The 27777-nt window shown below is 41.3% G+C and overlaps 1 protein-coding gene across 1 annotated transcript; it reads left to right on the plus strand.

Annotated features, from left to right (window-relative positions):
• The first annotated feature begins 19451 nt into the window (after nt 1-19451).
• LOC138637304 (potassium voltage-gated channel subfamily A member 3) lies at nt 19452-24797 on the plus strand. The gene is made up of 2 exons (XM_069725863.1): nt 19452-22567; nt 24717-24797. Exon 1 carries the CDS (start codon nt 19657-19659, stop codon nt 21250-21252), a length of 1596 nt encoding a protein of 531 aa, XP_069581964.1. The 5' UTR covers nt 19452-19656; the 3' UTR covers nt 21253-22567; nt 24717-24797.
• Nucleotides 24798-27777: the final 2980 nt, after the last annotated feature.

Genomic DNA, 27777 nt, shown 5'->3' on the forward strand with positions numbered 1-27777 from the left:
ACAATTTATCTGAATGTCAGTCTTAGCTCTTTTATGGAGTCATATATCCACTTTCATAAACCACAAGGATCATAATTAAGCTCTGTAGACAGAGCCTGTCTGTGCTAATATCATAGTGTGTTTGTCCAACAGGTTTTAAATTATGTGTGCATTTTTTTTAATTGTTTTTATGGCTACGATAGCTGAGCTGCTAAATATGGGGGCACACAGAAGTTAATAGCTTATGTTCAGTGATCTGGGAGGATTTCTGTCTCAGCTATACGCTTAATCTACACACAGAAAGCACACAGACACATTCTCAAAATTCCCATGTGGATTTAGTTTGTATCTCTGTGCCTAACTGTGCATTTGAGTCGGACTTACTTCATAAGAAACATCCCGATGTGAAACTGGAGCTCATCCACTTTAATGCACACGTCAGGCTGAGAGCCAAATATCTGTGTTCAGCTGTCTGTCCTGTTATTATGACTCAGCCTTCACTTTTCACTATTAGAGCCTCTTTTGACTTTAGTTGTGGCAAAATGCTGATTTGAGAAGGACCAGTCAGACCTGTGGAGTCTGTAAAAAAATAATACTTTTTACTGATCAGGCACAAACATAAATGTTATCCAACATCAGTGGGTGAGAACAGGCTCTCCTATCAGTGCGCTCCCCATGTTACACGATTGCAGGTACAGTTATTTGAGTAATGAGCAAGTTGCTATGACTTTATGGACAAACTCAGCCAAATTCTGTTTTCTGCCACCGTGTCACTGGGCCACTACTGCTTGTGTATGTGTGTGTGTGTGTGTGTGTGTGTGTGTGTGTGTGTGTGTGTGTGTGTGTGTGTGTGTGTGTGTGTGTGTGTGTGTGTGTGTGTGTGTGTGTGTGTGTGTGTGTGTGTGTGTGTGTTTGTATTAACCAAGTTAACTTTGCAGGGTAAACTTTGCAGATGTGAAGAAGCGGTCTCAGGTCTTACCTCGGCTACCCTAGTAGTACCATTTCTTTTCTCAAATGCGTTAAGGCCAAGATTCTAATTTAAACTCCCCAGATTCAACATAGATAAAAGAATAATGGGTGAACATGTTTACTATGAAAAGACGATGGGAATTGGACTTCCATGTGCAATGTACCTCAATAATACTGGCCTCCGTGAACAGAAAGATGCTGAGGTTAGTTGATGTTTTGTAACTAAGAGCAGGAAGGAACAATGAGAGAGGCAGTGAGTCAAACATTCTTATTGTTGTACATGTGCAGTTATCAATATATGACTGGCCAAAGTGTTTAGAAATTCATCACCTCACCATCAATCTCATCATTATGGTTCTCTGCCTATTCATCCAATTATTTTAGTGACATATATATACAATAAATTATCAATAAAAAGATATCATTATGTATTTAAAGAATTGCTGCTTCATAGTCAGTTTCTATTCTGTTTATTCATTCACGGTGAACAAGTGGTGGATGAATTTGATTATATAGCTCTCACACAGAGACTCCATCTGGTTGCTTGAGGCATTATTCCACCATGTGTAATCATGACAAAAACAAAACTCAGCATTGTCTTACCACCCTAAATACATACACATACACGTGCAAAACACACACACACACACACACACACACACACACACACACACACACACACACACACACACACACACACACACACACACACACACACACACACACACACACATAGAGAGAGAGAGAGGGTTGAGTTTCCATTACTTCAGTGGACATAACATTGATTTCCTAGACACTTACCCAAACCATAATCACCGCTACAATTTTCCACACTCAAACCTCAACCTCAACCTAACGTTACCGCAACCTTAAACCAAGTCTTCACACTAAAATGTAATGATTTACTTTATGAGGAGATGCTTTTTTATCCCCAAAAAGGATCAAAGTTCCCAGTGTGACTTATGTCCACACAAGATAAGTAATACACGTACAAACATTCACACACACACACACACACACACACACACACACACACACACACACACACACACACACACACACACACACACACACACACACACACACACACACACACACACACACACACACACACACACACACACACACACACACACACACACACACACACACAACCAACATGTGGAATAATGATGTTTCATCCAACAGTGCTTCATCATGGAGGGACGCCCTCAATCCTGGAAAAACAGTAAACTGGGTCGCAATGGAAAGACTGGTGAGTTGGTTTACTGCTGCAGCACATGTGGGCTGGTGTTTTTTCACACACACACTGTTTTAGGCACACAGTGTGGACCTCACCAGAAATGTTTGGATGAAGAAGCTAATGAACTTGCACAGGAAAACTGCTGTGTTAGATTATTTGTAACCTACTTCACATTTGGATTGGTTGTATTCAGGTTTTTAGATGATTCATGATACTAAAGAGCAACTCAAATTACTTTTTTGGGGGAACACAAATGAAACCAAAAACAAAAAGGAAAAATGATGTATGTGGATGGAAACGTGTGTGTGTGTGTGTGTGTGTGTGTGTGTGTGTGTGTGTGTGTGTGTGTGTGTGTGTGTGTGTGTGTGTGTGTACCTGCATGTCTGTGTTGTGTGCACGCACATGTAAATGATTATGTGGCACATTTCCTTTTGTGCCACAGGCTTCTAATTACAAGGCTTCTTTCCATGCCTGCAATGCCTTAACGAGCATGAAATGATCACATAAAGGTTAAATTTAAACATGAGCTCAATGTGTTTAAGTCACTAATTGCATCTTAGGGACTAAAGTTTTGCCAGGATGTGTTTCAAGCACTGCTAATTGAAAGGGCAGGAAGAGTTGTTTCTAAAATACAGTCGCATACAGAGATGTGAACAGCAAAGAAAAATCTCGAAAACCTTTTAACACACACACACACACACACACACACACACACACACACACACACACACACACACACACACACACACACACACACACACACACACACACACACACACACACACACACACACACACACACACACACACACACACACACACACAAGCTACTGCTTCATGCTTGTCAAATGAATGCCTATGTTATGTGTCATTGTTCTTTTAGGTGATTGCAGCTGCTCATTGGGGGTCTGTATTCCTGTCTGTGACTCGAAGATGACATTTTCATACAGATGCTTCCTTAGTGTGGGTGCGTCTTTCTAAGCATGAAAAGGGAGCAAGGAGAAGACAAAAAACATGACAGACAAATAGGAGCAGTGAAAAACCTGTTCACAAAAGTAAAACCGAGTTGAAAGTAGCTTTACATTTTTAGCATGGTGCAAGAGGTTTTTACTCACAGATAAATGAAGGGGTAATGCACTACTTTCAAGCAGAGTGGGACTGTACTATGAGGTTGCCACTTTCTCTTTCAACAAATTTGATTTTGTCTTGAGCTGTCTGCAACAAGCCATAATCCACTGCTCTCCTCTTTTAGCTGGAGAGTTACATAACAAGCGAATACCTTTCTTTCCTCTTGTCTTTTCTGTCTGTCTCTCCTCCTCCCCTTCGAGTCACATCACTCTCCTTTGTCACGCTCACCACACCTTTGTCAGTCTCTTTCTCCAGCTCTCTCTGCCTGTTCTAATCAGTGCCTGCGGTGAATAATTCACTCAGTGCAGCAGGGACCGAGGCTCTTTGATTGGCAGCTTTATTTTCCCGTCTGTTACATTATTAAAATACCTCTATTGGGTATTGTTGCTATGGTAAAGGCCATTATAGGCTAGAGGAGAGTCAGCAGTTTAATGGAATGACCACCCCTCCCCCCCTCCCAAACACACACCCTCAATCTCTCTCTCCTTCCATCCCTCCACCTCTGATACAACACAGTCTTTGGTTTGGTTTGTCCTTCTGAAAGTTAACGCTTTGTAGGAGCATCGGGGGCTGAACTAATGGGTTTCAGGTAGCCTTTTCACGTGTCTTTTATTAGTGTGAGAGCTCTACTAATCATAGTAGTGAGAACATGTTTGTGGAGATGATACAATGAGTGTGGGGGGGTACTACCCTCAACACCTTCAAGAAAAAGCTTTGTATAAATGTACATTTATTAGGGCCCGAGCACCGATGGTGCGAAAGCCCTATTGTTGTCCAAGGAATTATTTTTCTTCTCGGTCCTTGTTGCTACAAATGAATTGCCTTTTTGGCGGCTTTATCATACTCAAAAACTCATGAAAGTTGGTACACACATCTCTCCCTGCGAAAAATGTCGTATTCTAGTGGAGTCGCAAGTGGGTGTGGCCAAATGGCTCGCTAGTGCCCCCTAAAGAGATGCCCTGGCGGCTACATTTACCTACATGCACGAAATTCGGTGGACATGTGTATCACACCTAGACGTACAAAAAATTTACATTGCACCATTACGTCAACTCAATAGGAAGTCCACCATTTTGAATTTAGTTGCCATTTTTGGCGATTTGCACATGTACTTTAACGGGCGAGACCTCCTAAGGCGAATCCCTCTAAGGGTAAGCCACACAGGTATGGGTTTGGGTATATGGGTTTGTACGTGCAGTCATACTAATACCAAACCAAAGGTCAACAACAATACAAAACTAAAAAAAAAAAAGTCCAAAAGACTTTTTTTTTCATTGTTAGAGTAGTTGCCTTACAGTGAGAAGTAACTTGAGAAGTAACATGTCAGTTCAGAAAAAGATCATATTCCAGAAAGTGATAAAAAAAAGTCATCCAAAATATTAAAAGTATGTTGTCCAAAATATGATAAAAAATAAAAATTTAAAAAAAAAAAGTCATACTATGTCGTCCGAAATGTTAAAAAAAAAAGTCATAGCTTGTCGTCCAAAAAGTGACCCAAAATTAATTTTTGTATATAGTATAGAGTATGGAGTATAGAGTATATAGTGTAGAGTATATAGTATAGAGTATAGAGTATAGAGTATAGAGTATAGAGTGTATAGTACAGCCAGGGTGATGCAGCAAAGTTTGATGTTTCGCCGTGAAACAGGAAGTTGATGTTTAAGGTCAAACGATGCTCCAAACCTCACGAAACTTTGCACACGCATCAGGCACCAACTTTCATGAGTTTTTGAAGATGTTAAAGCTGTCGAAAAAAGGACTTTTTAAAAAAAAGAAGAATAAGGAACGAGATCGAGAAATAAATTAAAACTGCAAGCGGGAATATGTGGACCCTCGTGTGCTGCACGTCGGGGAGCCGGCGGCCCCGACCCGCTGGATCCCCGACGTGCAGCGTGCGAGGGCCCGCATATCACTGCAGTTTTAATTATTTTATATTGTTTTATGTACATTGTTTCCATACATACATTATTGTGGCCCCTAAATAATAAGTTGCCTACTTTGAGGAAAGTACAATATTTGTCTGTGAAACTCCTAATTTTGTTAGGAAACACACACAAAGACTGTAGACTACACACGCATCATCACGTACACACACATACATATATACAACTGTGGCTGGTCACTGGCTCATAGCCAGATTTACGCAACAAAAGTTATTGATAAAACAGCAAACTCCAACACTTATTTATCCGCAAAGCAGGCAATGATCTGATAGCAAGCATACACGAAGTAAACACAAACATGATACAATAGCAGCTCTGCAAGGGTTGTTCTGAAAGCCAGATTTACAAAGTATCTTGATGATAAGAGCATCGACCACTAGTATTCTCAGGCAAAGCAAAGGCATCAAACTAACAGTTACCAATAGACTATAATAGGCCTTGAGACCTACTGTGGCATCCTATGCATATTTTACTTTCTTATTTCTCTACTCTGTTTATTTTAATTATTTAATTACTTTAACCCTTAGAGACCCACTACAGAATACTTTTTAAAGGGGGACAGAGGGTCTTTGGGGGGAGATAGTAGGTCAACAGCACATGCCAAATATAGAAGTGGTGGACAACATCTGAAAGCTGGAACCTGAAAATTAAGTTTGAGATGCAGCTCAGCATTGTACATCAACTTATTTAGTTCACCTGCTGACAAGCTAGCATCAGGTTTGTAACAGTGGCTTGCTTAGGTTGTTTCATATGATACCATTTGATCTCGCTTTCAAAATTAGCAGCTACAGCTTCTAAAAGAAAGTAAGGTCAGCTGAGGACAGAGACACCGCCGCAAGTCTCTGAGTTTTAAATATCCTTTTATGCTTCATGTAAAGGTACGAATGAAACGTACAAATAAACTTGCTTTGTTCGCGATATCTCGGCATATTTTCAAAAAATAATATATTTACTGTCAATGAAAAAAAAATCATTAAAAAAAACTAAGAAATATAAAACACTCCACATACAAAAGGATCCTTTAACTTGCATTTGCACGGTTAACAACCTGCTTCCATGATCTGTAGATTCAACAAGGACTGGTTGCAAAAGATGCAAGTTTTATCTGAATTAACCTCAAAGGTGAATTTGACTGACAAAGCAACATGCCCAATCCTTTGATCATCCACTGTACCTCACAAGAATTTCACATAACACCTGTTGGTCTTCTACCTCAGGTATACTTTCCCCACCTATAACCCATGTGTTCACAATTTTAGCCTGTAGCCACAGCGAACTCATGTTAATGAGGTCAGGAAACAACAACCCTCAGGCCTCTGTTCTGACACATGCATCTGAAATTACTTCCCCAAGAACAATCATGGCTCCTGCAGCTTCGCTTCCTCTGAGCCACAGATTGTTATTTTTTTTTTTTCATTTTTAACACTGGTCTTACCTCACCATAAACACCCATATGAACACTTATGGATGCACAAAATGAAATATGTCCAAAAGAGCACACATAATACATCCAGAATAAGCCTGGAATTGGACAAGTGGTGAGTAAATTGAAAGATGAAGAGAAAGGGTGGAAAATGCAGGAGGGATGGAGAAGGACAATGGAGGACAAAAAAACACAAGGTCTTATAGAGATTGAGTGTGCCAATGTCATTCTGCTTCTGGTTGTGTGGGTGACTGCGCACTTCTGTACATTAGTGTGTGTGTGTGTGTGTGTGTGTGTGTGTGTGTGTGTGTGTGTGTGTGTGTGTGTGTGTGTGTGTGTGTGTGTGTGTGTGTGTGTGTGTGTGTGTGTGTGTGTGTGTGTGTGTGTGTGCTTCTTCTTTTACCTGAAATTCAATTCACACTGTCTCACAACCTCTAAATGCCCGAGGATGTCATCTGTCAAAGTGGGTTGCAGGGGAGGTTTGAAGAGAGCGAGGGTGTGCCTCTACAGTATGCATGTCTACGTGCGTCTCTGTGGCTCTTTGTGGGGCAGTTTTTATTTGGTCTAATTTCTCCAGTTGCTCAGGCCTTCCACAGTCTCAATGCTATTAGCCCTTTGCCCTGTGCTGAAAGGGAAGATAGAACAAAACACCCTATGTTCTTAATTCATACTTTAAACATCTCCTCTTCCTCTTCCTCTTCCTCTCCTCTCCCTCTTCCTCTTCCTCTTCCTCTTCCTCTTCCTCTTCCTCTCCTCTCTTCTCCTTTCTCTTCCTCTGAATAGAAATAGGCACTGAGTCCCAGGACAGTGGCCTCAAGTCTACCAGAGGTGAGTGAGAGGCACAGCAGTACCAACTTTGTAATCTCTGAATGATGACACTCACTAAAACGGTGTGCTGGACTCATTATCTTACAGTCGACTGTTTTGAAAGTTTTTTTTCTATATCTCTATGTAATTGTTCAATTCCTCACTGATTCATGTTACTGAGCCTCATCATTAGATCATGGGTCCAGATTTTGTATATGTTTCCAAACTCAAAGAGGGGTAAATCATTGAACAGCTAGCATGTATGTTCATGGTTATGTCAGTGTGTCTCTACGTGTGCATCTGTGTATGCGTGCGCTTGGATTAATCATATCAGAAGCCTTTTACGGGAAACTGTGAGAAATTAGGTTAGTGCTTTCATTACATTGTCCTCTCTCACAACAGGGAACAGAGAGCTTGTGCATCTAATTAATGAGCACTGAATCACAGTCACACAATGTACCAAATAACAAAGAGTTTTGACTAAGAGCAGTCACAAGACCATTTTAAAAATGTCATATTTTTTTTCTTTGTCTGAGAGGAAAACAAGTTGGCAATCTGTTGATATATTTGTTGCAATAAAAATCAAGTTTCATGACAACCATGTGAGGTGGGTATAACAGTCAACATTTCCCTTTTAAACATTTCAATTGGAACATTTTTACTTTAATCAGTGCCAGGCCCTATTCTCGTTTGATTTCCATTGCACACAGAAGGAATCCCTTAGTGAAGATAGCTTGTCAGGAGTGTCTCTGCTGTCGTTTTTCAGTCTGTTTCTAGAAAAGAAAAAAAAAATACACTCTAAATTATTTTCTGACACTAAATTTGTGGATGTTTGGCAAGAATACTTGGTTATTATAACTGTCCTATCAAATGAAATTATATAACTGCCTGCCAAGCTGATAAATGACTTCATTGTGTTTTCTCTCAAAAGTCTACTTCAGTTTTTGTGCTATAGTATTGTTCTGTGAGCCTGATTGTAAAGCTTTGTCAAAATATCCAGATGTCTTCAATTTTAACAGTTCACGATAACTAACAATGTTTTGCTTTTGTGATCACTGATGTTTTGTATCTAAATGAAAGAATCAGCAATACATTCTTTTGTCTTGTGAACATGAATAGGGAAATCCTCTCTCTACTCATGTTTCAGCCTGTTTGATCTGTTTGTAAAGTATTTTTTGAAATTCTGTTTGGAAAACATCCACCGTGCTGTCAGTTTATGTGCGACTGCAAATTGTATTTACGACACAGCAGTGGGGAGTGGATGTGGCACATGCTGAGGGCAGGGTTTATATGACACGCTCATTTAAATGTGTGTGTTCTCTGTTCACATGGGTAGAGATTTGTAAATGCCAAAACTGAATAATGTATCAAGGCAACACCTTTGAAAGAGGCCAGTGACAGGGGATGAAAACGGATGGGGAGAAGATGAGTCTCATGAATGAGTGAGAGGTGGGCAAAAGGAGAGAACGAACCATCAAGGGGACAACAACAACAGACAACATGTATACGCATAAACAGGAAAAGCAGTTACATGACTGCATGGGTGCATGAGTTCAGTTCATGAGCGTGTGTACTCGTGTGACCACGGATATATTCTGTGCACATGTATTGACGGCTCAGAAGAGCTGGGATTTGGAGTGGCTCCGGAGTCAATCCTGACATGCATGTTAATCGGCAGCAGTTCAAAGGCATCTTCACTAATCAAGACCATTCTCTCTGACATGATGGTATAATAAGTGTGAAACTGGATTCCAATAAACAAAAGGTGTAAACTATTCATGGCAGTTTTTTTTTTTCTACTTTTAGTGTCTAAAACCTTTACACAGCGTTGTAAGTGATGGTTGAACTGAGACAATGTGATTTTATGCATTTAGTTTTCCAATGTTATACGAATAAATATTGTTAGTTGCTGTATTCTGCACAAGTAGTGTAACAGAAAACACTCTTACAGTAGTCTAATGGAAATCTCTTCGCTGATAGTTAATTAAACACCTGACAATTTCAAGCTTTGACACATCAGCTGTGAGAAGAGTTATTATTGAACACAATGGCTCTTGTATGAGTGCAGCTTCTTCTTCCTCCAGGGAAGCAGGAGACATACACACCTCTGACTTTTGTTGGTGATACTGACTCAAACAGTGAGACACTGGCCAAGCTGGAGAAATCATCATTTTAAATCCTATAAAGTTATTTTCAGATGACAGGAACATTTCATCCCTGCGAGCACCTGCCAACTGGAGGGAATCAGTGCCGCTTTCTATTGCAACACCTCGTGGGTATAATCCTCACAGGTTTGCAGGGCAAAAACTGTTGGTTTAAGAATATAAAGAGCTGAGGTTCAAAACTTCACCGAACAACAGAACATGTTTTTTTTTGTTGTTGTTGTTTTGCTGCGAGATACAGACAGCATAAAAATAACATGGTAGGGTAAAAGTAGCAGACCTCGGTATAAAGCGGAGATTGAGTAGACCAACCTGCCCGTCAGACCAACAAAAATGCAAAATATAGCAAATATTACAATCACAAATTGATGTTTTTTATATTGTGTAAATTGCTTTTCAATGCATTCACCACAGTAAATTTTGTACACAGTACATTTCTCCAAATGAGCCAGACAGGTAATACTGCAGACCGAATGCAAACCAGTGATTACACAAATAAACGAACAAATTTCTCAATATATTATCAACTACATGTTTATGACTATTCTGACCCGACTTTAGGTTCATGTGATTAACCAGCTTGACGTAGCATGTTAAAGTATGAAAAGTGTAATTTCCAGTTGCCACCAGGGGGCGCTAGGTCTCTGAGCAAATATTACCACACAGGTGTCTTCAGAGCGGGGCTGTTATCATACCTGTGATGTTTGGAGAAGGTCGGTCCATGTACATAAGATTTAAAGCAACTTGTAGTTTCATGGCGAGACCCTCAAAATGGCCACCACGTGACGGGCACACGCATCGATGAAAACGAATTATTTCGATAACTTTTCATCCCAAACATGTTACAGGTGAACTGACTCAATTTCAAGTCGGCTAGACAAAATCCCTAGGAGGAGGAGGAGTTAAAGAACAACATGTGCAAATCACCAAAAATGGCAACTAAATTCAAAATGGTGGACTTCCTGTTGAGTTGACGTAATGGTGCAATGTAAATTTTTTTGTACGTCTAGGTGTGATACACGTGTCCACCGGATTTTGGGCATGTATGTAAATGTAGCCGCCAGGGCATCTCTTTGGGGGGTGCTAAACGAGCCATTTGGCCACGCCCACTCGTGACTCCACTAGAATACGACATTTTTCGCCAGGAGAGATGTGTGTACCAACTTTCATGAGTTTTTGAATATGATAAAGCCGCCAAAAATGCAGTTCTTTTCGGAGAAAAATAAGGAACGAGAATAATAATTTTACGAATAACAATAGGGCTTTCGCACCTTCGGTGCTCGGGCCCTAATAATAAATAAAATGAAAGAAAAAGAGCTTGTTCGTATTGTTGCCACTGGCAAAGACAGGCTGATCCACTTACTAAGGATGTACTGCTTGAAAGAGGACGTATATGGAGGCCACACAGGCCACCAAGGAGCTCCAGCCACAACGTGCATGTATGTGTGTGTGTGTGTGTGTGTGTGTGTGTGTGTGTGTGTGTGTGTGTGTGTGTGTGTGTGTGTGTGTGTGTGTGTGTGTGTGTGTGTGTGTCAGCTTAGTTCCATAATGACGTATTGCCTCTGCCTCTGTGAAGTTCAGGCTTGCTGTGAAAGGGTATTGGACCTCCCATGGCACCATCACTGAAGCACACACCACACACACTTACATCCTGGGGCTCAAACACCTTCCTACTCCCTTTTCATTTAGCTGTAAAACACACAGTAGGAGAATACCACCATGGAGAAATATGGAAATGGGACTGATGGGTGCCTGAAGCCACCATTCCTTGAAGTTCTCTGTCATGCATTTATATTGAAGCTGCCTGTGTAATAAGTGACCCTTACACTGACGCCTTTACAGCAAAAAAAGAATAGGCAGGAATGACAAGGTCCAACAAGAGCTACAGGTGCGTTTCACCAGAAGCAGCGTAATGTGGATTTTCATAGCAATGCTCGTGACTTGACTCTGTGGTTGCAATATCAGTCAGTCAGTCGTGCCCTTTAGTCCAGGCTGAATTATTAACAGCATAAAGTCTGGTCGACATTCACGTGCCCCTCAAGATTAATTGTAATAAGATTCTCTGACTTTTCATCTACCGCCACCATCTGGTAAAAATGTCATTCTGTTTGGGAGCAAATACCTTTGCATCTAAGGACAGGCCCGTCACCTTCAGCTTTACTTTGGGTTTACATGTAAAAAGCCAAATTTGGCCCGCATGATAAATATTATGCATGTTTAACATCTGCATGTTAGCGTCGCCATTTTGAGTATTTTAGCATGTCAGCATTAGCCTTTACCTCAAAGCACTTCTGTAACCATGCAGTCTATTAAACAACATTGCAGAGATTCAAGGGTGGCTCTAGTCTCTTAGTTTTGTTTTTCTTGAATCGTTGACATAACTGTTTCTGATATCTGCACAAACTCTGTTAGATCTGCAATTTTTTGACTTGCTGCCTTCTGCTGAAATAATTTAAACACTCCAATAGACTCTCTTGGATCAGAGAACTAATGTTATCTCACTGCTACATGCAGAACTCACATTCCTTTTAGATTTATACAAGTTTCTCTCCAATTGTTTTTGCCTATTTTGAACAAGTACGACGATGTTCATGCATTCAATTCTTTATCCAAGCTGTATATAATAGTACACTTTGCAGCCTCACAATTTGGTGGCCATGTTTCAGTGCATTACATTTTCTGACATATTCATGTGAAAGGTCATGAGAAAACTATGAAGTTCTGTAAATATTGGAGTTGCTGTTCTTGGTGGTAAAACTAGTTTTCTCTCAGTGGAGTGTAGACTCACAAAATTGTTTTGTGTTCCACACTTTTTTGAGAAAATACAGGGCGAAGGCGCAACATGTCCATTAGTATTAATATGCTGCTCTCTCCTGTTTTGATCACAATCTCTTGATTGAGTAAAAACAGCAGATGTAATTTTGTGTAATGTTGCTGTTTTAACCATTTACCTGGGGAAATTAGTAAATAACCTTTGTCTGTGTGTCTGTTTGCAAAGACAAAACCAACAATTAATCTAAAAAAAATTTTAAAGCAATGTTTTACATATTTCTGTCTAAAATAGGTTTGTGTGGTAGCTGAGAGAAGATATTTAGTCTCTAATATGGAGGCCAGCAGGCTTCTGTGCATGCACAAGCATATTTCGCCGCATGTACCAACAACCATCTGGACCAACTGGGGACATTGTGGCTTTCCCAAGCAGAGCCGTGGTGAAAAGTCAGACAGCAGCTCAGAGAGGAATATGTCAAACAGAAGTAAACTGTAAACACAGATGGGCACACTGAGTAGAATATTGCCTCCCAAATGTATTGAAATACATAAACATGAACTTCAAAGAGTCAACCCATTCAACAGTATTAAAATAATAAAAGTAACCAAATTAGAAATCTCAAAATATGTAATGAAATATTGCACTCAAACAAACAATATTATGGAAAACTACAAAGTCTAATGTACTCTACAAGGGAAATACTGAGGTTTAGTGAAGGGAAATGAAGACATCTAGACCTGCAGCAGGAAGAAAAAATAAAATGTTTTGCCTTCAAATAGAAGACTAAAATGCTAAAAGTTAGAAAGATGACAAAACGATTATAAGGTGTGGAAAGGGATGACTGGAGGTGAGAGACATGGAAGGGGAGAAGATGATGTGAGAAATTATTGTGAGCAATGTCAACCTGGAGAGGACGGGGGGGGAGGAGGGCATGGAGAGGACAGGAGTGTGATGAGGCTCTCACATTTCTTCCTATTTAATCTCAAGACTCCCGTGAACACGGCTTCCCCAGGTCTTTACTACCACTGCCGCCATGGGAAAAAATATACACTCCGCTTTATATTTTGTGGACAGACATATGAAGTCATAGTCATGTAATGCAATTATTAGGCAGCTGTTCACATGGTTGTATTTATTCCTTTTGATGCTCCAGTCTAAGAAAGATTTGGTTTCTAAGTAGGGTCTAACTAGGGCAGAACACAAAGGCAAACACGCTAATTAATAGATAATTACAAGGCTTTATAATTCATCAAAGTCCTGCGTGGTCTCTTGATGGTTGAGTTCAATCAACTTCAGGCTTGCAGTATTTTCTCTTGCCAATGACAAGTTTTTTCTGTGTCTGTCCTCATTCTGTGACTAAATGGAGCTGATGGTTGGTATGTGAAGCAGGGAAGCCCCTTTCTCTCGCAGCTGCAGCTGATATGCCCTGGTGGGACTGCATTTATTATGCAAACATATCGCCTGCCACTGCAACTTCATATTTATGACACCCGAGTCATGCTGGAACTCTCCAGAAACCCCTAGTGGATATAATTCAGCCTGTAGAAGCAGATGCCCTTAAGCGGCATAGACAGTTTACAGACAGTGAGAAAACACAGCCGTGCAGAGGCTGATTTTGCCTGTAAATGCATCTTGTTCTCTGTGCTTGTGCAACCATGCGTGGGGCTCCACATGCATGCTTTCCCCGAACAAACAAAAACAAAGTGACACAGCCAGTTGAGTTTCAGCCACGTCCCTCTACCCTCACCCTCTCTACCACATCCCTCTCTCTGTTGTAGGGATTACAGCAGGACCTGATGCCACCCATGGCCAATCAGACTTTGTCCTACAGATGGTCCCGTCCTGTCTTCCTCCCTGCTTCTCCTCCTGTCTACCTCCTATGAGCCTCTGTCATGTGCAGCTGCACTCCAGCCCCTGATATCCATAGTTATGCTAATATGAGCAGTTGATCAATTAGTCCACACACACAGCTGCTTTGTCCATATGGGCCTTCTCTTCATTTGTAAATATTCTGTTTATGGCACCACTGTGTGCTTTTACTGTTTGTTAACGTGAGGACAGGAAAAGGATGTGGGATTCGGTAGGACGTGTCACTGGCTGAGTAACAGGAAGACACCCCTTGTAAAAGTGGAGAGCTCAGTATCTGGTTCTAATTTATCGAAAGATAACTAGTGAGTTATTTCAATTATCTGGGGTTAATAACAAAGCCTTGTGACTATGGTTGCCATCTCATCTCAGTAGAACACAAGCCAGTTAATTAGAAAGAACAATAACACTAAGCAAATACATTTTTCTGTATACTGAATAAAGTGAAAAATAAAACGACTGCCGAAAAATTCTAACGGTTACTTTAGGTTACTGAAAATGTCTATTTTCATGTGAAACTTGCATAGCTTGACTCTTTCTTTGACATTAGTTCTCCTGACACACCCTTAAGGCCTCTCCGGGGGGACTATAATCAGAAAAACACATAACTTTCTCCACAGTTCAAGGGAGATGTGATCAAGCGACAACTCTAATGGGATGTCTCTGCAACATCCAATCACAGCCTTCCCACAGTTTTCCTATCAGACAACACAATATAATCATGCCATATAATACAGAATTCATTTTCTAGATGAATAAATAAAATAGATAAGAGTAATAAAACCTAAACAAACAATCAAATATAGATTGCCCTTCAGGATGACTGGTTGTAAATAGATGCCGGGATCAAAATCATAAAATAAGCAAAGCCTAATTAGATACATGTAAAGCAAGACAAACAGCAAGTAAAATAATGTTCCATTACAGCAACAGTGGAAACAGTGTGGTGAATGGTAGCTAAGCAAATGTTGACATCATCTGAGGACACCTTTGTTGAGAAACTAATGCATGTACTCTGTAGTCTACTTCTGAGGTCAAAGAATACAACTACACATAAATGTTGACTGGGGTAGATATGGCGACAGGTTGCCAGATATGTGGTCTCCTTCCTTAGTTTCCCCTTAAAGGCATTAACTTCACCCTTTTCCAGGAGCTGTGTTAAAGGAAATAGCTGTGCATCTTTTGCAGAAGATCCAAACCAGTCCAATTTCTCAAGTGTAACCAGATGTCCACAACCTCATGCAGCAGAGCCGTTCTGCCAGAAAAATGACCCACTTCCCCCTTCACATGCTCCTTGGGCTCGTTTCAATGCCTTTCAGTCAGCCACATCCCAGTTTGAAGTATTCAAGTGCAATGTGCAAGGTAGCCTAATTTCGTAGGTTAATAAGGGAGTTGGGTGGACCTATATTTAACATGGAGAGTGGAAACCACATTAGAAGGCCCTTTGGCTGTCCCTGAGCTCTTTCCCTGTGGACTGACTGGCCCTTTTAATACAAGACAGCTTCAATGTGGCCTCAATAAGAAATCAGGGTCTACACTGAATGTATCTGAGTCACAGTACTGTCATAGACATATAAAATTGTAAAAAAAAAAAAAAAAAAAAAAGATTTACAATGTTAATTGTAACATTGTTACAAGTTAGCAGGGATCTAACTAAAGAGATCTCACTGCAACTATTTTCTTACTTTCAATCCCCTCCCCCTGTATTCTCTTAAACTGTTCCTTTTATGTTTACAACCACAGAGTAAGCTTGAAAAACCTTTGGTGAGCAACCAGATCCTTTACTTAAGTAAAGTTATTTTAATACCAGTGTTCATGCATCAAAATTCTTACTCAAGTAAATATAGACTCTACTTTAGGTATTAAAAGTCAAATGTAATGCAGCATATGACCCCTGTAAGAGTTACATTATCACATACCATAATATTGTTGATGCATAAACAAGTGTTTCATAGCTAAATCTATAACATCACATCTTATCATCATCTCATCTAACTGATAATGTGTTTTGTTTGGAAATTTTAAGCTACAAGTTGAATGGCTAAACATTTTTAAATTCAGCTGTAGGAAATATATTAAAGGTTTTGAACTGTATGGTAAAGTTGTTGAAGTGTGTATCTTTCTCTCTCACCCTCTCTCTGGAGACTTACTTTCCCTCTGGAACAAAAGGCTGGTCTTTACAAATTTAACTATTTCTTTGTTTGTTTTTTTAACCACTAATGGTGCCCCCCAGTGGCAATATAAAAAATAAACTGCGGGCAGTTCACATTAAGGACAGCCCTGTTGCATTTAAGAATTAATAGAATGTAAATGTATGTAAATAAACGTTTCCTCAAAAATGCAAGTACAGTATACGTTTGTGTGAGCGTGGGGCTGAATGTGTCAGCCTGGGTGTTGCCACAGATTGCCCATGTTGATGGGAGACTTCTCAGATAAGTCCAGTCATCCGATGCTCACTTAATTGAATCTGGAGGAAGCAGATGTTTACGAGCAGCAAACACACTCATCCCTCACAGTTAGCTCGAGGCCTCTTTCTTCCTTTCCTCCCTTTCATGTTTTGTTCCTTCCACTTGTTGATATGCCGTCTGGCTGTAATGTGCAGAGGATGAAGGTCAAAATATACAGTGTCAACATTTGCAAAGTCAGATCCAACTGTCAAAGACATCAGAGGAGCAGACGAAAAGAGAGCTGCTGAAATGTCTTTGTATTTAGGATTTTCTTTGTAGAGAAGATTCAGTATAGTAACCAGTCGGATTTCATGCTTTATTCTCATTTTAGTCTCTGCTCACATTCCCCCCCCCCCCCACACACACACACACAAGTGTTTTGCATCGGCAGTATTATGTTGGAGGAGGTTCCATTTCTACATTTATCTTCAAACCCTGAGCAGCTCTTAGTATAAGTGAGGACCAGCACAACGTCCTCACATTTGAGGCTTGTCCTCATTTTATCTAACCTTGTGAAGGTGTCTGAGCTTTATAAGGACAGGGAGAGAGCCGCTCTAGTCCCCAAACTTTCCCTGCCTGCATCACATGGCACTACAATGACCAGACCAGTGGCCCAGTTGATATTTCAATTCTTAATAAACAAGCAGGCTACTGTATAGTGGGTCAACATGTTTCCATGCATGTAAATTATCTTTGTTGTTCTCCTTTAAAAAGTGGACAACAATAAGTAGTCTGCAATGCAGGCCAGAAAATGATTTTGAAACTCTGGTAAGTGAGGACAGGGAGTTCCTTTAGTTTGGGCCAATTCTGTAATCCAAAACACCGGAAGGATTAGAAAATCCCTGATTAAGGAACTGATAGCGTGTGTATGGTATTCATTTCTCCACTGTTTAGTCAGTGCATCGCAGCATGTCAGACCACTGAAAGTATCACAACAGGAAACAAGGGAAAAGAGAGACAAAGAAGGGACATGTCAACAAAGGTTCCCAGCTGGAATTGACCCCATGTCACGATCGTACCCCCAAAAAAGTATACAATTGATTGAGAGCATAGCAAATTAAGCCAATAAACAAATTTTTCTGAACACTATTTAAGTTAGGTTAGGTTAGGTAGTTACTCTATTAATCCCCGAGGGGAATTTTTTTTTTCGCTACAGCAGCATACAGAAGCAATAAGATAATAATAGAACAATAGAAAAGCAATAAAATAGCAGTAAATTTACCTACAATGGCAAAGCTGGCAAAAGGCACTCAAATCAAAATGTAAATAAAAAACAGTAACTGCATTGACTTTTTTGAGTAATTTATGACTAGCCTTGCAAAGTACCTATAGATTTCAGATGTCAGCTAGCAGCTATTCCAGACTTCGTTCTTTTGTTTTTGTGGTGCTATGGCCCCATTAAGCTTGCTTTAACTAAAGATTCTGTTTCTGCCCGCAATCAAGATCTACCTCAGAGATAGTTGCGTAAAAAAACCTCTTGGTCCTTGGTCACGTTTTATCCATTTCAGGACCTTGGACAGCAACCCTCCATGAGGCATCAATTCAGGAAATCCCTTCAACTTAATGTCACTGCACAGTGAAATGTCCAACCAAACTGATGGAGCAATCAGAGGAGACAACTGGGGAAATAACTAGAAGCTATTTTGTGGTTAATGTATGAATTGAGACTTAATTGTGCCAACATACACTAGCCAAAAAACATTTTGATGATAGATGTGAGGTCTCTTAATTGCCTACAATTCCAAAAGTGGTCTATGTTATGCCTGAATATGACATTCAACAAAATAAAATAGTTGTAAAGTAGGTTAAACATCACTGGTGAGAGCAGTGGAGCTGAGAATCTGTGGGTGTAAAAAAATGATCAAGTTTCAAGTGAGAAAGGGGGATTGCTCTCTCTCTCTCTCTCTCTCTCTCTCTCTCTCTCTCTCTCTCTCTTCTAGTGTGATTATATTTAATGAAATCTGCCACAGGACAGACAATGCTGCCTAAAAGTAGTTGTAGCTGTTGACACTCACCATATTAACTAAATATTATCTGAGGTTAGGGTGCATGTAGCAGGATAGTATCGTGATCAGTAGGACTTGGTACTTTTTTTTTTTTTATGTGTATACATATTTGGCTTTTTTTTTTTTTTAATGCTACGATTATTAAACAAATCAAGTTTCTTACACTGACCTGTCTTATCTCCCTCCTCACTTCCTGCCCTCGCTGTTTGCTCCTCTTTACTTTAACATGTACCATCGCCAGTTTGGGACGCAGACAACAATTATACTTCAGATTTCAGATGGGATGTCAATGGTTAACCATATTTTTGATCACTAAAGAACTATCGACGACAGAATGGGCTTCAATAATTCATTTCCGAATGCTTTTTTTTTTTTTTTTTTTTTTTTACCATGGAACACCCACATTTTTTTCTTGGTTGAATAAAATAGGTAACCAAAGGTATACGCGTAATGGTGGTGCATTTTTTTTTAGATTGTCCTGGAAAACGAGGCTCTAATATATTTAAGAGTAGCCTCCTTGAAAATGTCCTATCTGTGGGCAATGACCTTGTGTAAAAAGGAGACTGTTCATACTGGCCAAGTAAGTGTGTATGTGCCACAAGACGGGGAGAGGGGCAGAGGGAGGCGGGCACGCCCAACAATGGTGTTGAATGACGCCCGTCTGTTGCTTCCTCTGTATATCGGTGCGTCCTGCGATTGGCCGAGGACAGTGGAAGGTACCCAGCGCTGGCGCGCCGTGGGCGGGTGGAAGGCCTGTTTATAAACCCAGATCTTTCCCTGTGGGCGGGAACAGCAACAGTAGGGAGTGAACGTGAAGCGAAGGAATAGAGTGAGAGGAACGTGGAGGAGAAGAGGCTGTGGCGGCGGCTGTGGTTGACCGGGGTTCGCAGAAGGGGCGAGGCGGCCGCCCCTGTATGCCTCTTCAACCGCGCATGGACGACCATCTCAGCCTCCTGCAATCACCCCCGCCGAGCGTAACCAAAACCCGGGGCGACAACCTGGTGAACCACGGATACACCGAGACAGAGGCTGACGTGATGACGGTTGTGGCGTGTGACAACATGCTGGAAGAGTCGGCAGCTCTCCCCGGCCACCACTCTCTGGACCGATATGAACCGGATCACGAATGCTGTGAGAGGGTCGTCATCAACATCTCAGGGTTACGCTTCGAGACGCAACTCAAGACTCTCTCACAGTTTCCAGAGACACTGCTGGGGGACCCAAAGAAGAGAATGAGGTACTTTGATCCTCTCAGGAACGAATACTTTTTCGATCGGAACCGACCCAGCTTTGATGCCATCCTGTATTACTACCAGTCTGGCGGGCGCATCAGAAGACCCGTTAATGTGCCCATTGACATTTTCTCTGAGGAGATACGCTTCTATGAGTTGGGTGAGGAGGCTATGGAGAAGTTCAGGGAGGATGAGGGCTTCATAAAGGAGGAGGAGCGACCGTTGCCCGAGAATGAATTTCAAAGACAGGTGTGGCTGCTTTTTGAATACCCAGAGAGCTCCGGTCCCGCACGGGGAATAGCAATAGTGTCTGTCCTAGTCATTCTCATCTCCATTGTCATCTTCTGCTTAGAGACACTGCCAGAGTTCAGGGACGACAACAGGGATCCTATCACCATTACACCTGTGATAAATGGCACACTTCCATATTTCATCAGCCCCTTTTCAGACCCGTTCTTTGTGATTGAAACGTTGTGTATTATCTGGTTCTCCTTCGAGCTGCTGGTGCGCTTCTTTGCATGCCCGAGCAAAGCCACGTTCTCCAAAAATATCATGAACATTATTGACATTGTGGCCATCATTCCCTATTTCATCACCCTGGGCACGGAGCTGGCAGAGAGGCAAGGAAACGGTCAGCAGGCCATGTCATTAGCAATTCTGCGCGTAATTAGGCTTGTTCGGGTGTTTCGCATCTTCAAACTCTCACGTCACTCCAAGGGGCTTCAGATTTTAGGACAGACTTTAAAGGCCAGTATGCGTGAACTTGGCCTGCTCATCTTCTTCTTGTTCATCGGTGTCATACTCTTCTCCAGTGCCGTCTACTTTGCCGAGGCAGACGACCCAGATTCGGGATTCAACAGCATCCCGGACGCATTCTGGTGGGCTGTCGTCACCATGACTACCGTGGGCTATGGGGACATGCACCCCGTTACAATCGGAGGGAAGATTGTAGGGTCTTTGTGCGCAATCGCTGGTGTGCTGACTATTGCTCTGCCTGTACCTGTTATCGTCTCCAACTTCAACTACTTCTACCACAGAGAAACGGAGGGCGAGGAGCAGGCACAGTACCTGCACGTGGGCAGCTGTCAGCCTCTGGCCGACACAGAGGAGCTGAGGAAGACTCGCTCGTCTTCCTCACTCAGCAAGAGCGAATATATGGTGATAGAGGAACATGGGATTAACAGCGCGTTCAAACAGCAGCCCAACTTCCCCACCACCCTGCAAAACAACTCGCAGAATTGTGTGAATATAAACAAAAAGATTTTCACCGACGTGTAGCTAGATTTAGAGTCACGACCCTGAACACAGGACGTGGTGCTGTGTCAACACACAGCCGGTTCTGTCGTTGCGCACCAGCGTGTGGAGAGGGTAGATCAGTTAAAGAAAGAAAGGGACAAAGAAAGAGAGAGAAGGAGCAAACCCTGTCTGTACAGAGATGCTGCTTTGTGCTCCATTCAAAGAATCAGGATTTTTCATTTAGGTGATATGAATTCATAATTCTGTACGGTTCCATTCCCGCTTGCATGGAAAGAAAGAGCTCCTTAAAGTATTAAGCCCACTATTTCTCTCTAAGTGAGAGGATTGACCTGTTGTGCGTTGTGCAATAGCAAGTATATAATCACAACAGGTAGAAATAGAGTCTTTATAACTGTGAAAGATGAGTACAAATGTTTGCTATTCGAAGGACACTCACGTTGTATTAACATGCGTTATGTCGTGATCCGTCAGTCATAGCCTACGTATAATATTCTGAATCATTTAAATATGTGTGTGTGTTCAAACACATGTAATGTCTGGAAAACACAGTTCAGCATATATTATCTCAATTAGACCGTTTTGTGCTATGCCTTTCTTGTGCGTTAAAGTCTAGTCCAATGCTACTGTCTTTAAACCATAATTCCCTCCTTGATATGGGCTGTTGCGGCAGGGTATTTAATGCGTAAACGGCGCCATGTAAACACAGGGGCCAGCCGACTGTCAGTGTCTCATTATCGGTGCATCACGCACGTGAGAGAGGAGAAACGCCAAGCTCCTTCACGCACACAAACAGTGATCAAAGATGGAGTGTATATTTCTTTGGATGCCTCAAATATAGCCCGCTGTGATGCAGTCTCCATGGCGACGGTCGTTTCCTCGGTAACCCCAGTTACCGTTGCCATAGCACCCTTGTTTCCACAGTAACCTCCCAGATGGCTTGGAAGCTATATTGAAGATTATCATCTGTCTAAATAGCTTGTCTTCAGAGTCTAATAAGACTTTCTAGCCATCACGCCTTGCGTGCGTAAAATACAAACCCAAACATGCCCAGCGCCGCCACAGCCAATCAGCAAGCTCACTCAGTGACTTCATTATCGACACACAAAGAAATTGGAGTAAAGAGGTCTGTTCATGAATTGCCATCATGAACTGCCACACACAAACAAAAAAAAAAAAAAAAAACGGCACAACTCAGAAAGGTGCTAAACTGCGAGAAGCGAGAGGAGAGGCAGCGCGTGAGGAATTATGAATGGACTGGGAGCACATTGTCTGGCTGTCCTGAGTGCACTACTGTGGGCGCTCAGCAGAGGCTGCTGTTCTCCCACTGACCAAACTGGTAAGTTCAGAGCACTGTCATACACCTCTGTCTGCGTTTAAATGATTTCTCTGCATTTAGTTATAAGGCCAGTGTTTGAAATGTTTGTATAGTATTTTACGGTTAGATGTCAATTCAGGTAGGTCACTTCAGTCTACAGAATTATCATCATGATGAGGACACCTTATTGACATTACATGAGCTCCCCTCACAGGTTAAGTTCAAAACATTTGTTTGCAATTCTCACAATGTTTTATGGTAAATATCACAACATAATGTGAGAGGAGTATGGTATTTGTCTTTCATTTTAAACCACAGTCACCAGTTACAGGTGTGTACATGTTTTACATGTGCAGACCTCCATCGGTATGAGTGTGTTGAATTTCCTATTTCGTGAAAAGGGCGTGATCCTCATGCAGTGTGCCCAGGGTGTCTTTCACCTTCAGCTGACTTTGTCCCTGAAATGAATACGAGCAACAACAACATGCCCACCCAGCTTGTGTAAGTGCTGCCCCCTGGTGGCCATCATCTCCTAATAACAGAACAGGTGGCTCATACCTGCTACATGTGACATGTCTCCCTTCGCCATTGATATCAGAGGTCAAATACCCATGAGATACCAGACAGCAAAAGGAAAAAGAGAGTTGATTCTTTGACACCGGTATAAGTGAATAAAAGTTGTATGATACAAGGTGTTAATTCATTATATATATAAAATTAAACTCCTTTGATTATATTGTCCTTTTATATAAGTGTGTGAGTTGGGTTTAAAAGCCTATTGAAAAAGGTATTGCTTCTTGCACTTTTACCATATTCCTGTTTGAAACTGCTGCACTGCTATTCCTGCAGATTTATGTCGAGATTTATGTTCAGTGTGTACCCTCAATGTGGTTAAACTGAAACAGTGAGGAGAGCGAGAAGGAAACAACATTTTCAAAAAGCAGGATGGGAAATGTATCCATGCTCTGTGGCTGTGTGTGTGTGTGTGTGTGTGTGTGTGTGTGTGTGTGTGTGTGTGTGTGTGTGTGTGTGTGTGTGTGTGTGTGTGTGTGTGTGTGTGTGTGTGTGTGTGTGTGTGTGTGTGTGTGTGTGTGTGTGTGTGTGTGTGTGTGTGTGTGTGTGTGTGTGTGTGTGTGTGTGTGTGTGTGTGTGTGTGTGTGCCCTTGAAAATGTGATTGTGATCACATGTGAGTAATAATACACTTATTCCTCTCCAGTCAGGACTGGGTGATAATTAGGGCAGTCTCATTTGCTGGCATGCCCTAAAGGCAAAATGGGAGGTCCCGCAGAATGACCACTGATTGATTATTCCTTTCCAATTTGACCCCTGACACTGGCTTGATATTTCTTTCTATGAAAACCTCCATATCAGTCATCGGTTAAATGGTCTGCTCATTTCTCAGGTCTCCTAAAATCTCCAGTGAGGAGAAACACGGGTGTATTGATCAGTAAGTGAGATATATTATAGAGGAGATGGGAGCTGCTTGTTTATCATCTAACTAGATTGAGCAGTCTGGGAGACACTCTGCTGGGCACACGCAGGATGGATTGTTAGAGACAAAAACACAGACATCACACACTATTGTGAACTAATCTTTTTAATTCGTATTCAGTCCCCCTCTGCTGATGTGAATCCCAGTTGTTTATGTCAGAATGTAATTACCTCCCCTTAACTCTGCTTGTCTCTCTATAGGTTTGCCACATTGTAGATGGCTTAGTTGATGCTCTTACACAGGATAACTTACAGTAAGCCGGCAGTTCCCATGACCACCAGCTTCACTCTCAGGCAGCTTAACGGGAAATGCAGTTGTCAGTGGGAACAGAATATAGTAAATTTTGACCTTCTTGTTACAGGACAGTCTTTCTTGTCGCAAAGCTGCTCCTCTCCTCTATTCTTATTCTGAACTGACATTTAACAGTTAGATTTTTGCATTAGTGGTAATGAGGCAGCAGGGAGGAGAGGACCAGCCTTGTATTTCTAATAAGATCACCGATGGCCATGCTGTGTGGCTCTAACAATTCTGCTTTTTCTTTCCCCCCTCTCTCTCTCTCTCTTTCTCTTTCTCTTTCTCTCTCTCTCTCTCTCTCTCTCTCTCTCTCTCTCTCTCTCTCTCTCTCTCTCTCTCTCTCTCTCTCTCCCCCACCCCCGCCCCCTTCCTCTCTCTCTCAGGTGAACGTCGTTCCATTTTTTCTTCTCAAACCTCCTGGAACCCCGACAACCCCAATTAGACTGCCTCCCATTGAGGTAAATAGATTATATTTAATTAGGAGAGTGGATACGACATGGATGGCCTTCGAATAACACGCACCAATAATTACATGGAAAGGTTTTCTCAATTCAAGCCTTATAGATCAGCCATTAACCTGCACTGACCCTTTTTTCCTAATGCAGTGCAGTGACTCTGGTCTTCCTGTTGGGTCAGATTGGCCAAAGTTAGGGATTGATACAGATCTTCCTCTGGATCAATTCTTCTTCCCCAACCCTCTTGCTCTTGACTGGTACCCTCTAACCAGGACTAAAAAAATGCAACAAAATACAATCACAGCAGATGTATGAAATATTCCACATACAATTTTGTAGCTGCAGTTTTATGACTGCTTCTGTTCTGGACTTTAAGACACTGTGAATGGAACCATCATAGGATCAAAAGTGATTCAGACAGTGACAGAATTCAGCTGGAACTGTTACGGACCCTGACATGTCTCCACACTGCTTTCTGTGTAGAATTCAAAAAGACAGATTCAGGAAACAGCCAGCAATTTTGCAAAGCACATTTCACATTACTGGATTGTACAAGGATTTCTACATTCTGTATTCATATCTCTGGGAAGTGAGATTCATCATGGACAATAACTGACAAACAATTTCAAGTCAAAAGTGGCAAAAACTAAGACCGTTCATGATTTACTGATATTAAACTGTGATACAAATCAAAGACTGTTAGCCATATGCCTTTGTTAGCTCTGTGTGCTCTGTATTGCTAATATGTGAAACACACACATTATGTCTGTGTGCTGGTTGCTGCTATTCCCTTGACGAATACATGGAGAACAATACAGAGGCATTTACGCAAACACACACACATAAACATGCACACACATGTATACACACGCCTGGATGGATGGCTCTCTTCTATCCCAGAGTGCACTCTTAATTTTTTGGGGTAGGGCAGAATGTCGTCAGGGGAAGGCTGTGTATGTCAGTATTTGTTCTGTGTTATTTTGTGCTGTCTTAAACATGACCCACATAAAGAGATTATGAGTTGTACTGTCTTTATTTGAGAGGAGCTGCAGTCTGCTTTCACTCAATTACTGAGGGAATGGTACTCATTTATTTCTAGGAGAGTATCTAGGTCTAGTTTCAGGCCTTATTACACATTGGAGACATACTCTAGTTTTAATGTCGCTAAATTTATAACTGGATTTGTTACAGCAGAACACTAGAGATCCCTGTTCTGTTACAGCAGAACACTCGATCCAGTGATTACAGTGCCTTTTAAAAAAAATAAAAAATAAATTCTGAATGGTAAAAAACAGAGACAGTTTTAGAACAGTTTAACGGTTCAATGTTGCTCTAATTTTCTGAGTTAATCTGGCCACTGCTGTCTATAAAGATGTTGTTGACACAGAAAATATCACTGTTTAATAAGTGTTTCCCTTGCAGAGCTTCACAGTGACAGTCTTTTAGTAGTTAACAACCATGCTTGGCTCACAGCCCTTTGGTTACAGAAAAACACACTAACACAACAAAAGACTGAACAAGGCAACCTCTCTAACAAGGAGACCAGGCCAGTCCCGCATGAGGGAATACTCCATCTACTAACATCAAAGAAGGAAAATATAATCTAATATCAAATAATATAATATAATAAGGTACTATTTGTCAGAGAGATTTCAGAATCACAACAGCACAATCATTAAGGATTTATATTTGGCTTGGAAAAGAGATGGTGATTTCCAAATTACATTTTCTGAGAGCAGCATCTCATGTTGCCACATATTTGGCAGCTCCCTGAGCTGCAGGGTTAGAGCTGAACTGTGTAAGGGCACAGTGGAAACATCTCCGTGCCGAAGAGATAAATATTAACATTGTAACAGAGGCTTACAGCGATCATACTGTCATGCTGTATATGAAAAAGTGTACTTTATTGCTTCAGTAAGCCTGCCAGTTCATTAATAACTTTGCCATCTCCCCTGGTTTATGTGTGGCCAAGAGTATCAAAGCACCTTTTTGTAAGGGCGTACTGGAAAAGTGGTGCTTCCCATGTTAATCAGTGCAGCACAAGTATAGACAAATCCCCCCTATAGTCTATTTGTGTATTTGTTAGACTGGCATTGTCTTTCTCTATCCCTTAGCTTTACTCTTGAATAGGTTAGTGAAAGGTAACTATCACCAGAAACCCTATGATGTCATCAAGGCTCACCACCAGCCATGGCACTATAGTAGGAAATCTCCATAGTAACAAAGGGGGGGTTGCTGGTAAGATAAAGAGAATGGCAGATTCAGCCCTCTGCAGGTGCACTGGAGGAATCACTACTTAAGCTGTGTGTGTTAGCGTCAACTGTTGCGATGTGTACAGCTTCTGAGAAAAGAAGAGGCTGGCAGTGTGTCACTTTGTGAGTCTGTGTTTATGAGAATTGCATACTTTGTGTTTGGGTCTCTGGCAGAAGATCAGTGCATTATCCCATGGGCAGATTGGGTCTCGCCATGCAGGGACTCCATTTGGACAGCAAATGTAATTTGAGTTAAGACAATGCCAACACTTTGAACCAACATCGCATTGCATGTGCACACAAATAACATAAGCTGTTATAAATTGAACTGCCAACAGTTGATGAAAGGAAATTCCAACATTTCCAGGAAGATTGAATGACTATAAATTACTGTGAAGCTGCAATAGCAGATTCTTTGGTTACCTGGTGGCAAAGGAAACAAGTTGTGGACACAAAATTGACAGTTCATTACCTTTTAAATTAGAGGTTGCAAATTTGTTTGCAAAGAGTTGCTCATTTACGTGCACATAAAGCAGTTATGGAGCAACATTATCAATTGGCAATGTGTTTTTAACCATCTAGTGAATGAGGTAAATTCAATATCCACTCTCTTTAAGCTCGTTTGGTCTCTACCAACTACTCAGGCAAAATCTATCTCTTTAGCAGTTAAATACTCCTATAACTGAAAACAGTTGCCTGCTGTGGTTGAAAACAACGCAATTAGATTCGTGAGACAC

This window comes from Brachyistius frenatus, unplaced genomic scaffold, assembly GCF_029030835.1.
Source record: "Brachyistius frenatus isolate BFR_SWC_R1_liver_20210118 unplaced genomic scaffold, ASM2903083v1 Contig_6, whole genome shotgun sequence".
Lineage (NCBI taxonomy): Eukaryota > Metazoa > Chordata > Actinopteri > Embiotocidae > Brachyistius > Brachyistius frenatus.